The 13,679-nt window shown below is 36.6% G+C and overlaps 1 protein-coding gene across 2 annotated transcripts in view; it reads right to left on the bottom strand.

Annotated features, from left to right (window-relative positions):
- Nucleotides 1–13,679, bottom strand: part of Wdr64 (WD repeat domain 64) — a 125,587-nt gene that overhangs the window by 61,355 nt on the left and 50,553 nt on the right. For both annotated transcript variants that reach the window (XM_076831970.1, XM_076831969.1), the window contains exon 9: nt 8,039–8,118. In XM_076831970.1, coding sequence (XP_076688085.1) covers nt 8,039–8,118 — 80 coding nt within the window. The remainder of the gene's footprint in view (nt 1–8,038; nt 8,119–13,679) is intronic.

The following is a 13,679-nucleotide window of genomic DNA, read 5'->3' as shown; positions in this document are numbered from 1 at the left end:
GTTACAGCAGCCTGCATTATCAGAACTAACATGATTGTAATCCATTTATGTCTTTAAAAAGAGTAACTTAATCTATGTGTAATAGTTTCTAAAATATGAAATATTTTTAAGATATTGGATTTTTCTATTTTACCAACAACTCATTAAATACCATCCTGGAAGTTGAGTCATAAAAATAGCAAATAATTTCAAGTTGGGATCCTAGAAATTATATAATCCAACCTTCTTATAAGAAACTAACTCCCAAAGATCAAGTTATTCTAATCAAATGATTTAATTTAGTGATTCAAATATAATCTGCTCAGAAGCACACAGTAGAAAATGAAATTGATTTAGGATTATTGTGATGCATTCCTGAGCATCTTACATATTACCAAGGACCTTTAGGCTACTAGACAAAAAAATTATATAATAGCATTATAATTATAATATACATAACCTAAGTTATTAAAAATAACAATTTACATGAACACCTGAAATCCAACATGGTAATCTTATTTAATTTGGTTAATGTGTTTGACCATGCAAAGGAGCTATTTGCTGATACATATTGGGCTATTTATGTAAATGGACATCTCCATGTTGAAAGAGCCAGTAGAGGAACAATTGGACGCCTAGATAGTCAGATATTCAGAAGCCAGCCAAATGTGATAGGTTCAGATGCTTCCGTAATTTGGATTATTTTGTTGGGTCCCATGAAAAAGGAGCATGGTATATTTTCTACCCTATTCTTTCTATATTTATCCTTCCAGTGTTAGTATAGTAACACAACTCCAGGTGCTAGACTCTAAGTGATTTGAGGCCAGAACTTTTTCTTGTTTACTCTGGTGTTTCTGGTGTGTAACATATAGTAGGAGTTCAACTAATATCTATTGAACAATTTCAATAACTTCAGTGTGGGATATAAATCAGAAGCTTTAACTATCAAGGGCTAAAGGACAGGGGAAACATGCATGTAAATTGAAAATAAATCTTTGTAGAACATTTATCTAACTCCTCTGGGAAAGTGAACTGCTTTCATTTCAGAGACTCTCGGATCCTGAAATATTATCAGAAACAGGCTGAAAAAAACAGGGAACAGCTGAATCTTAGTTTCTGTTTCTCAAGTAACTTCTATGGACTGAATCATGTTCCTTCAAATTTTATATGTAGAAACCCTAATCTTCACTGTGATGGTATTTGTAGATGAGTCCTTTGGGTTGAGGTCATGAGGACGGAGTCCTTATGATGGTCCGTATGTGAGGAACCAGACAACTCTCCACTGCTCTGCCTTTTGAGGGTCACAGCCAGAGGAAGGCCACCTATAAGACAGGTGAATAGCCCTCACTAGGAACTGACCATTCTGGCACCTTGACCTTGGACTTCAGCCTCCAGAACTATAAGAAAATAAATTTCTGTTGTTTAAGACACCCAGACTCTTATTACATTATAGCAGCCCAAGATGACTTAAAATATCAATCCAAATATTTTAAGGACTATGGTAGGTGAGTAAGTGGGATATTTCTCAAATTTAAGATTTCATGTTATCCTTATTAACAGCAAGAATAAAAATTTCTTGAGAAATTACTGTATACTTGCTATTTTGCTAAATGTTAAGGATACAAAGAAATTCCCTGTTAAAAGTCTACTTTGCAAAAAAAAAATCCTTTTAGACTTAATTTTAATATTTCCTCTCTAGCACCTTCCCTAGTCACTCTCCCCAGGCCCTGATGAACTTAAGACTTTTCAGTGTTCTCAGAGTGTTTTCATCAGACTTCTTTTATAGCACTAATCCTGATTGATTGTAGATTTTTATGTTTACATATCTGCTTATTGTTTATCCGATGAGTCTTTGTTTTAGTCAGCCTTTTCACTGCTGTGACTAAAAGATCTGACCAGAACAATTTTAGGGAAGAAGAGTTTCATTGAGGACTCAAGGTTTCAGAAGTCCTAGTCCACTGAAGGCTGGCTCCATTCCTCTGGACTCAAGGTGAGGCAGAGCATCATGGTAGGAGAGTGTGGCATAAGGAACCAGCTCACATGGTGATCAGGAAGCTGAGAGAGAGGTCTCCACTTGCCAGATACAAATATATACTTAAATCCACATCCCATCACTTCAATTACCACTCAGTTAATCCCTATCAGAGGATTAATCCACTGATTGGGTTAAGACTCTCACAACCCAATCATTTCTTCTCTGAACCTTCTTGCATTGTCTCACACATGAGCTTTTGGGGGACACCTCACATCCAAATCATAATAGTCCTGTATTTCTGTTTATGACAATCCTTGATAACTATTAAGTGCTTGATTCTTATTTGCTAAGTAAAATGAGTTGGTTAGCAGATTCTCTCATGAAGTGGTTAAGAATGCATATTCTGGGTAAGTCAGTTTGGATTTGAAACCTATCTCCATGATTCACTAGTTCTATGATATTGAGTAAGTTGCTTCACCTAAGTGTCTGCATTTTCTTATTCTTATAATGGGGATAAATGAACTTAGGTCATAATTTTATCATGAAACTAATTGAGATTGTATATATGCAACTGAAAAAATCTTGGACTATAAGTTGAATATTATTAGCACTATTATTACCATTTTTCTAGGTCCCTGCCTTGTACAGAACATTCTACAAAATGTTTGGAAGAGAGTGAGAGAAACTCTTATAGATATATGAAGCAAGGTCCCTGCTTTTGAGTGTTTATAATCCAACAATAGCAGTAAGGCATACAAAATATATAGAAGGAAAGTAGGTATTCACAGAAAATGTCAAATATGAAGATAGGATTTTATATTGCAAATAATATATTATGATTCATAAGGAGCTAATGTCCTGTTTCTTTGTTATTTTTCTTCTCTTTTTTAACTAAGCCAAGATTTAGATAAACCACTCACCAGAGGATTTTCTTTCTTTTAGCAAGCTCTTATCTCAGTTGGTGAGTCACTTGATCCAAGTACATTGCTTTTCATGAAATGAGCTGGCTCAGTTCAGAGATGAATACAGAGGAGAGCGCACCTCTAACAAATCAGATGATAGTGGGCCAGGAACAACGCAAGGCTGGGAGCAAAGACAACTGACTCAACTAGCTAACTAGTTGTGCAATTGTGGAAAATTGTTTATAAGTGTCCCTGAATATTTAACCTGCTCGACTATGCTTCCCAAAACAGCTCTTATTGTATATTTTGAGTCATTGGCCAGTACGTACTGTACACTTCACAATGTGCTTGGCTGAGTCACTAATCAACAAGAGTATTCTCCTGGGAAAAACATGTTTTCAGTTATTGAGAATTTGCATTTTCTGCTAATAGAGGCTTCAAAACTGTGAAATTTAATAAATTATGCATGGTGAAATTTATTAGTTTCTTGCTGGTCATGCTGTTAAATATTTGATTTCTTTTGCAAAAGCTAGAAAAACTATAACTAATAAGTTTTCAAAGCTGTAGAGCCAGATTTTATAATATAATGAACACTGAGTTTAATGAAATCATTTAAGTTCCAGAAGTTTACTAAACACATTTTCCCCAGACATGATTAAAATGCTAAGATTATATTAAAGCTGGTATTTTGTGTGTGTGTGTGTGTGTGTGTGTGCGTGTGTGTGTGTGTATGGGGCTACTGGTGATTGAACTCAGGGGTACTTGACCACTGAGCCACATCCCCACTCCTATTTTGTATTTTATTTAGAGACAGGGTCCTCACAGAGTTGCTTAGCCCCTCACTTTTGCTGAGGCTGGCTTTGAACTTGCAATCCTCCTGCCTCAGCCTTGCAAGGCACTGGGATTACAAGCATGTAGCAAAAGCTGGTGTTCTTAAAAAAAAGTTTTACTTTCTTTTAAGTGAGAACAAAGGGCTGTCCAAAGCATCTAGTTAAGATGAATGTGACAGCATCATATGATGATTATATTTTAAAAATTAAATCTCAATTTGGCCACATATTTAAGTACTATTTTGTCAAAGGGTTTTTGTGGGGTGGTGTGGGGGATTGGGGTTGAAATAGAGTATTAAAATTTTTCCTAATAATAAAGACTTGCAGTGGTGCGGGCAGAATCTAGTGGTTTGATTCTTAGGCATTGCTTTCATTTGGATCTGGAATGTTCCCCAAAGGCCCATGTGCTAAAGTCTTGGTCCCCAGCTTGTGATGCTATTGGGAGGTGGTGGGACTTTTAATAGGTGGGACCTAGTTGGAGGAAGTTAGGTCATTGGAATCATGCTGTTGAAGAGGATTTTGGGTCCCTAGACCCTTCCTGTCTCTCTCTTTGGTTCCTGGTTGCCATAAGATGAACAGCTTCCTCTGCCACATATTCCCACCACGGCATATTGAGCCCTACAAGCCCAAAACAACAGGCCAAGTGACCATGGACTGAAATCTCTGAAACTATAGCACAATAAGTCCATTCTCCTTTCAAGTTGATTCTCTCAGGTATTCTGTCACAGTGATAGAAAGCTGACTGATTCAGTCATGTTTGGTGCTCCATTTCCACCACACTGTGCAATCTTCTTTCATCTCTTGGGGCACCCACTACTTCTTTGTCTTGTAGTCCAGGCCAGGAAATGTGTCCATTTCCATTGCCCATGATAGATCATACATCTTGTTGGGTAATAATTAGCAATGAGCAGTGAAATGCAGGCAAGTTCACAAGTGTTCTTTTAAATTACTTTAGGTTCTTCTTTAAACTTTGTCCAAAGTAAACAAGAAAGTGTGACAGTTAATTTGTAGAAAGGAAACAGAAGCAAAAGGAGCTAATTGGGAAATATGTTAAAAGAAAAGGATTAATGGGACTAACTCTTGATAGGGTCTGTTGATATTGACATGAAGCTAGGAATTATGGTTAAAGGTGTCTCTATTTATCTGGGAAGGAAGACTTTTTTAGTAGTTTAAGTGCACTAAGGTAACTTCTCACCAGCAATTGACCCCAATGACCATATTAACATGGCATTTACTTGTAGATGAAGCCCCCCTAAATAGGATGGCCACCATGACAGTTCCAGAGAGGACCAACTAAGGTCAAAAACTCCACTGCCCAATGTGAAGGAGTTGAATATCTGATTGGCAAAGAGCACAGAAGGTGGTTGCCGGTTCTGGTAAACATCAAAGAGTAATAAAATTGGGGAAAAAAGAAAATTAGCATTTTCTTCTTTGTTGTTCTCTGCTTGGAGACAGTCTACTCTCTCCCTTGAAAGTGCTTTTTATTTAAGCCTCACTTTTATTTTATTTTTACCTCACTTTCACTTCTAATAAAGTTCTCCTGCATGACTTTTGGTGTCTGACTTTAAATCTTCTTTCACTAGAGCACAAGAACTTGGAGTTTCGGCTCCTTGCTTTCCTATGACAATTTAGTGTAAAGACAGCTAAACTCCTACTTCAGGGGTAAGTATATCTTCCCTGAGAGCACAAAGTGAATTTTTTTTTCAAGTATACTATGCATTCGAATTTAATACTTAAATTTGTGCTCAACTTTAGGCCTTCTACAATACTTACTTGAAATTAACTTATAGTTAAATTATAATTATAAAGATAATATAGCATTCTTTTGGATAGCAAAACAAGTAAAAACAATGTATTAAAAATTTAGTTATAAACTTATTCTTAAGTTTAGTCATAGCCTGTCCACTAATAAACTGTTTAATTTTCAATATTTAATCTCTCCCTGTTGCTTATATTTTCCTCAATGAGGAAACTGAACTACATGCATTCAGAGATCCTCCTGACCTAAAATACTATGGTTACAATTTTCCAAGAAATTTGGAAGGTAAACTAAAAATATATTTTGAAAAATCTGGGACCCAGTTTGTTAATTAAATATTATTCTAATAAATAGTTATTGCTTTCACTCAAGAAAACAAAACATTAATTTAAGTATTAATTTCGAATACATAGTATACTTGGAAAAAAAAATTATCTTTGTGCTCTCAGGGGAGATATACCTACCCTGAAGTAGGGGCTTAGCTGTCTTTACACTTTATAGTTTGCAAAATAGGCACTTTAGGGATGAGGCAGCTGACTCTAAGGAGGAGCCAGGCATTGCCTGCCGTGAGTATTTGGGAATAAGAATTGAAGGTATCTTACCTGGTAGGGGCCAATAGCACTCACTCATTTAACATCTTGGTTCTTTTAATGGGTATTTTTGCTCTAGTGTCTTTAGGCAAATGGTATATTTACTAAATTTTATTTTATTTTAAAAGGAAAGAGTTTTTTTAAAAAGTTTTCTATTCTTACTCTTTTTAAACTTTGGTTTTGCAATACAGGACGTTTTCTTGATGTATGTTTGTTTGTATTTCTGCTTTGCTCACTTGCATCTTACCTATAAGTCTCCTTACTTAGTCTTCCCCCTCCTGAAGGCAGTCTGGGATCCCCAATACCCTTCCTCTCTAACTAGATCTTTTTCCATCAACAGAAGGAATGTCCTCTTGAGTGTTTAATCAACATTTGAACTTTAGGTTCAAAATTGAGCTTTTGTTTGCTTAGATGGAAAATCCACCTAAGCATCTTCGTCCTCATATCTGTGTCACTATGAACACAATGATGTTTTTCCATTTCCCACCTTACAAAATTGTAGTTGGCTGATCTTTTTTTCTAATCTACAATATCATTCTGCATGAATGACCATATGAATCATTCATTTCCAATTTTTTTTTTGTTTTCTTTTGGATTTTTTGTTTTGTTTTGCTTGTTTTTTTCGGGGGCGGGGGGAAGGGTTGAACCTAGGGTCTTACTCATGTTAAGTGTGCACTTTACCACTAAGCTACACCCCTAGCCTCACTTCCAATGTCCTTGAAATTTGCTTTTTATTTTCTTTTTCCATGATATCTATGATAATTTAGACTCTCTCCATCTCATTCATGACAGCGGTAACAGCCTTCTAAACACAACCTCAGATTTCTTTATTCCAACAAAACCTTCACACATCTGCCAAAGTAATTTTGCCTATGTGTTATAAGTGGATCGAATGGATATTTATTGAGACTTTACTATGTGCCAGGCATGTATTAGCTTAATTAATCTCAAACACTACATGATATGTTTTTTCTTACCATTGATATTATTACCTTACATACATTGAGCACTTACTGTGCAGAAGACACTGTGCTAAGTACTTTATTTAAATTACTTGAATTCTTTTGAGCAGATACTAAGATCAACTCTACTTACAGATGAGATTGAAATTTTAGGGAAATAAATAATCTGCCCACCACACTGCTTGCAAGTGAATTCATACCTAGACAATCTGACTCCAAAGTGCAGTAAAATAAAAAGTCAGTATTATAGAAGAGGAGTTTGCATCTCAAAAAGTGTTTCAGGTTGGGCGTGGTGGCGCACACCTGTAATCCCAGTCACTTGTGAGGCTGAGGCAGGAGGATCATAAATTCAAAGTCAGCCTCAGCAAAAGTGACACACACGAAGCAACTCAGTGAGACCTTGTCTCAAAAATAAAATATAAAAAGTGCTGGGGATGCGATATTTAAAAAAAGAGTCTTTTGGTCTTCTACCTTTCCCCTAAAACTTCTCATGTTGTCATCTTTCTCCTGATTCTCAGAAGATGACCTTGTTTCCCACCTTCTACCTTACTTGCCCCTAGATAGTTGGTATTCAAGGTTCTAAACTTGGTCCTCTTCTCTGTTAACTCAAAGTCATTAGCTCTTGACCTTTTTGGTCATGGAATCCTTTTAAGAATTTGACAAATTTGACTTTCTCCCCCAAAATACGCCAATAAAGATACAAGCTTTGTTATATTTTAGGAAGCTTTAAAATTTAGGAACTTGTGCTCTCATTTGTAAAAATAGGTTTTTGCATGGATTAAAGCTCTAAAAGTAAAACATAAAGCCAAATAATAAGAGCAAGTTAAAATAAAATCTAGAAAATCTTGTTTCGCCGATTCCTAGGCTGAGGAAAACTTTTCTAAGTGTGTCATCAAGTCAAGAAGCCACACAGAATGCGACATTCAGATTTGACTTCATAAAATTTTATAAATTCCCTAAAAGGTTATTCCCAGCAGTGAAATAGGAGAGCACTCTTTGCAAGGCAGAAAAATCTCTTTATGATGGGAACTGTCCTCTTACCTCCAGTGACAAGCACATTTGCTTTTACACAGTAGCAAAATGTATTTGCTCCTCTTGGCATAGCAAACTCTCTGACAGGCCTGGAAAACAAACAGACCATAAGATGTCTAAATTTTTCTTTGTAAAGCTAATTTCAACTTATAAATTCTATTTAACGTACTTATTCCTAAATGGTTTGTAAATCCATTTGCTCACAGAAAATGTAAACAATGATTGAATCATTACTGATCTACAGGATCTACTTACTCCATGCAATGGTTTGGACAGGGTCCCCCAGAGGTCCATGTGGTATGGGTTTGGGCCCCAGCTCTTGGTGCAATTGGGAAGTGCTGAAACCTTTAAGGGTTGGAGCCTCATGGGAGGTCTTTTGGTCAGGGGGTGTGTGATTGAAGGGGTTTGGAGAAACCCATCCCCATCCTCTTCTTCTCTTTGCTTCCTAGGTGCCATGAGGTGAACAGTTTGTTCCATTATAAGCTCCCACTATCATGGCGTTGCCTTTCCATGGTCAACTGACTGTAGACTGAAACTTCCAAAGTCATGAGCCAAAATAAACTTCTTTTAAAGTGTATTTATCTCAAATAATATTTGTTACACCATTTTTAGTTTACTGATGTTACAGAAACTGGTGGCTCATTGAATTTGGCCCTTAGGACATGATTTTTCTAATCTGGGCCTGAGATGCAAGTGCAGACTTATAATAGCTCCATCTCATCTCCTCATTATTCTGACATTTTTTGCCCCTAATGCTTCTCAGCATATTTTTTTAGTTCTTAGGGGAACAAAAAAAAAAAAAAAGAAAGAAAGAAATGAACAAATAAGCTGTGACTGTGCCGGCACTTTATGTGAGTTAACCCAAATTAACTTCACAAATGGGAAAGCTTGGGCTAAAGAAGAGGTTATGGTAACGTATTTGGTGGTCACAGAACTAGTGAATGCTGGAATAGATGCCAGTTCTGTCTAGCTCTACAGCAATCCTATGGAAGGACACCGTGTCTTTCCAACATAAGCTGCCTCTGAGTTGGCTGACTAATGAAAAGTAGTGCTGAGTGGTTAGTTGCTCATCTCTCAGAAACTGTCAAGCTATCAAAGGGTAAAAAGTTCAACTTATGTGTTACAACAGGCCAATATGTTCCATATAGTGTAATTAATTGCAGATGTTCATTTTCTTTCTGGTACAAAACTCCATTTCTGAAATTTCCATGCAAAATTATAACCAGAATGGTAATCGCCTCTGAAATGGAAATTGTTTTTTGAGAGAATTTTTTTTCTGCCTTTTTGGGAGTTGTGCTGGCTTCGATTTTAACAGCTGGCCAATTATGTATTTGTATAAATGCAGTTTAATCTAGCTCAACTTGAAACTCATTATAGGAAACTGCAGAAATGGGAACATATTGAATCTGGAGAGGGAAGCAACCCAACTCTTATTCTACTGCGATGACTCTCCAGTGGCCATGGCAGTTCAGGAAAACATGATTATGCTGAACACTCAACAAACCTCTTCAGTTTCTACATTTAGAAAGAGAGTGATCTAAGTGAGGAAGTCATTGAAAAGCTCAGACAGAATCCGGCTGATCAGATCAATGATCATTGTATGCTGAGGTTGTCTGAGTATTTTTATCTCACAGTTTCCTGACTCTCAGCTGCTTATGTCACCAACAAATTCCAAGAGATAGGGTAAATACTAGGAAGCTTAGAATTGGTTTCAAAGACAGATTCTGAACTATTGCAAAATAGATGCTCTTTTGGAGCAAAGACTAGAATATACTGGTTAGTTAGAAAATTAAAACCTTCTAGATACTTTAATTGTTCATAACTACTAAAATAGTAAATATATAGAATACTATGAACAGTAAGAATTAAATGCCCTACAATACCATTACAAATTAAAAATACATTCAAACATGCACTTTGAAGGAAACATATACACATATAAAAACATATAAAAAGATGCATTAAACCCAATAGAATGGCTGTTACTCCTCTCTCTGCCCCGTGTTATGAATCAAGTGGAGTAAACAATAAAAAGGAGTAAAATAAAATAGGAATAGTGTGAGAGTATGATTAACTCAACTCTGCTCTTGAGCTACCCCTCCATGAATTAGATTTGCCTGGGATCATATTAGTTGAAGGGCATATTTTCCATACAAAAAGAGAAGGTAATTAAGAGTGAGATTAAAAGGTATATAAATTTCTATCTAATTTTTTAAAAAAAGGTTTCTACCTCATTTAAACTTAATACAAAAATTCACAACCTGATTGACAGATACTAACGCTTGAAAAGGGGGACTATGGAAACCATCATCACTTGTTTCCAAAGGAAAACAGAGTTCTTTCCTTTTCCTCCAGTGTTGAGTATTTATTATTCTCATGGATTGTGACAGCACATAGAATTCAAAGTTGTTGTTTTTTTTAATTCTTTTCTTCATGAAAAGGCTTAGACAACTATAAGCAAACAATAATACTTTCAATTGTTACAGCATTTTATGCTTTTCAAAGTACTATCACCCATCTCCGAGTATTTGAGCACCACAGATGTGAGATAAGAAAGTTAAGACTATTTCCCATTATAAATGAGGGTATTAAGGTTCAAGTAACTCAAGTAATGTGCCCAAGACCACATGCCCAACCCATATATGGTAGAAGTGACATTAGAATTCATATCTCACAGATTTATTCCTTCACTCATATTCTATCTTGGTAAGTAGTACCATGTAAACAGTCCTCCCAGTCAGAAGCCTGGCAGTCACCTGAAGCATGGACGTTTTCCTCTGCGTTTTTGCATGGGTCTATCTTCTCCTCGTGCTATCTCTACTTACAACTTTATTTCTTCAGAGCAGTTTCTCCTGCCTTCCAACATCAAATATTGTCTCCAATGTCTCTCCATCCTCATTCAATTCCATCATGCAATTACCTAAATTTGCATTATTTATTTATTAGTTTATTATCTGCTTCCGACTAGACCATGAGCTCCATAAGGACAGATTTAGTGTCTTTTGATACTGTTGTATCCCTACTTGGAATAGTTAGTTTCTGGACTTTCATAAATATGCAATCAATATTGTTGAGAATAAAAAAATGAAGCAGTTTCCTTTCATCCAGTAGGTAATTAATTCTTCTCATCCAGTGGGTTACAATTCTTATAAATTTTGCAAGAATCTGTTCTTTTTTCATTCTTATTTCCACTGGTTAAGTTGAAGTCCTCATCATTTGTCTTCTGAAGTATACCATAGAGTCACTAATTGTTCTCCCTCATTTTTACCTGTCTTTTCCCAATCCATTTTTTCAACCTTGATGCTAGGATGAGCTATTAAAAAACATACATTATCACCTCCCCATTTAAAGTATTTAGTGGCTTCCTATAGCTTTTGGTTTTAGATTCCAACTCTTTAGCCTGATATTTTCAAGTTTGGTTTGTCTCGCCTTATCTTCCCCTACTCTTCTCTCAGTGCTCCAATCACATCAACCATTGACAATTTCCAGAACTCACCTTCTTCTTTTTCACTTCCATACTTTGCAATGCCATTTTGTCTATTCATCTACTCCACTGCCATGTAATTGCTTTGCCTAGATAACTCTTACCAATTCTCTAATACTCAGCATGGGTGACAACTCTTTCAGGAAGCCTTCCCTGATTTTTCTCCCCTCCACAGCCTACCTGAAGATGCTCTTGGCATTCTCTTCTGCTCTCACAGTCCTTTCTTACATCTCCATCAAGGCACTATCACCCTTTGTGGGAATCATTTATTAGTTTTCTCTCTCATTAGGCATAAGATCAAAGACCTCATCTTACTCATCTTTAAATTCCCAGCACCTAGTGTGGTTCCTCAAACCCAGTAACTCATCAATATGAATTTGCTCAAACAATGAATATTCAGATTCTTGCTCTAGAACTTATTTGGGAGTTATCTATGTAGACTTGTTCAAATTATGAAACAATCAGAAAGAGAATGTTGGATACATTACTAAATTTAATACCTTGTAGTGACACACCCTAAAACATAATTAACTTGCAATAAATACAAAAATTGAGGCATGACTAGGTAAGGGATATCTTACCTAGTCTTGAAAGGTAGAAGCTATAGAAAGGTCAGAATAATTCCCTGGAACAGGTGTTATCGGATCCTTAATCAGTCATTGAGGTGGGGGAAAAGGAAAAAGAGGGTAAGAGACTGTGTCAGGTCCCAGACATATACAAAGTCCCATCATGGGGTATCCAGGAAGCAGCAACAAGTTCAGAGATCTAAGTAACTAATTTCAAGAGAGTGAGAGATAAGATTGGGAGGGGGTGGTTTACAGGGGCCAGACCACAGATGTGCTCTTTGCAGAAGATAGAGATAAGTGAAAGATATTGAGACAGCTCCATGTCATCTTCAGGGAAACATGCTGAAAGATGACAACAGTTTTGACAGCAATAAAACTGAAGCAAGAGGGCTGGGGATGTGGCTCAAATGGTAGCGTGCTCGCCTGGCATGTGCGAGGCACTGGGTTTGATCCTCAGCACCACAAAAAATAAATAAATAAATAAAATAAAGATACTGTGTCACCTAAAACTAAAAATAAATAAATATTTTTTTAAAAACCTGAAGCAAGAGACCAATTGGAGGTAAGAGACTGGAGAGTGGGAAGGAAAGAGATAAACAAGATAAGACTTATTCAATGAGTGTTTATGAAGCAATGTAGACAAATTGGTGATCAATGGTTTGTGGGAGTTGAGAGTGAAGTCATGTGAGATCACCAAATTTCTGGCTGGGGTGATAGATAGAACATGCTGTCACCAAACAAAATATAATATGCTGTTGTATGTATATATTGAGAAGTAGGGGAAGTTAATTTCATATATGGTCATGTGAATTTGAGAGGCTATGAGATATCCAGGTGGACATGGTGAACAGGTATACTTACATTCAAACTTCAAGAGAGCTTGGGTTTCACCAATACAAGGATATTGGTGTGTTGGAGAAGAGGAACATCACCCAAGAAGAGCATGGAAAGTGAGACAAAATGTTGACTATGGAAAGAACTCCTGAAAATGCCACTATTTAGGACAGACACAAAAAGAAGAATCACAAGGAAAAAGAATAAACAGTAAGATACTAGGAAAAAAAATCTGCCTTTGCAGAAGCCAGGAGAAAAGTTTCTGCTTGGATGAGATGAGTAAGACTGAATGCCCCAAGCCAAACTTGTCCACAGAACAAGATGGGAGAAGCTGTGTTAGGAAGGATTATGGAGGAAATGAGCAAGATCACGGAAGGGGAGGCAATTAATGCAGAGTCCTTTCCAAAAGTTAGAAGGGAAGAAAAGGCATAGCATAGTCATTGGGAGGATGATATTGTAGACCAAGGAAAGAATTACTCAGATCTGAAGAGACTTAAGCAACATAGGTTGAAAATAAGGAGAGTGGGAGAAACTGATAGAGCAAGATCCTGGAGAAAATAGAAAGAGTTGAATACAAGGTTACCAATGGAAAGTTTTGATACCTCAACCTCTGAACAAAAACAAAACAGTAAAGATAGGGGTGACCAGACATGATCTTGAAAGGTAGGGTGTGTTGGAGAATTCCTCTTGGGATCTCAAGGTTTTGTGCCATACAGGACAGTGAGAAGACTTCAGTGGGGAATGGAAGGAGGTGAAGTCTGGAATA

The sequence above is a fragment of the Callospermophilus lateralis genome, chromosome 13, assembly GCF_048772815.1.
Source record: "Callospermophilus lateralis isolate mCalLat2 chromosome 13, mCalLat2.hap1, whole genome shotgun sequence".
Classification (NCBI taxonomy): domain Eukaryota; kingdom Metazoa; phylum Chordata; class Mammalia; order Rodentia; family Sciuridae; genus Callospermophilus; species Callospermophilus lateralis.
The sequence above is the reverse complement of the archived record's forward strand: the minus strand, read 5'-3'. Positions and strand labels throughout refer to the sequence as shown.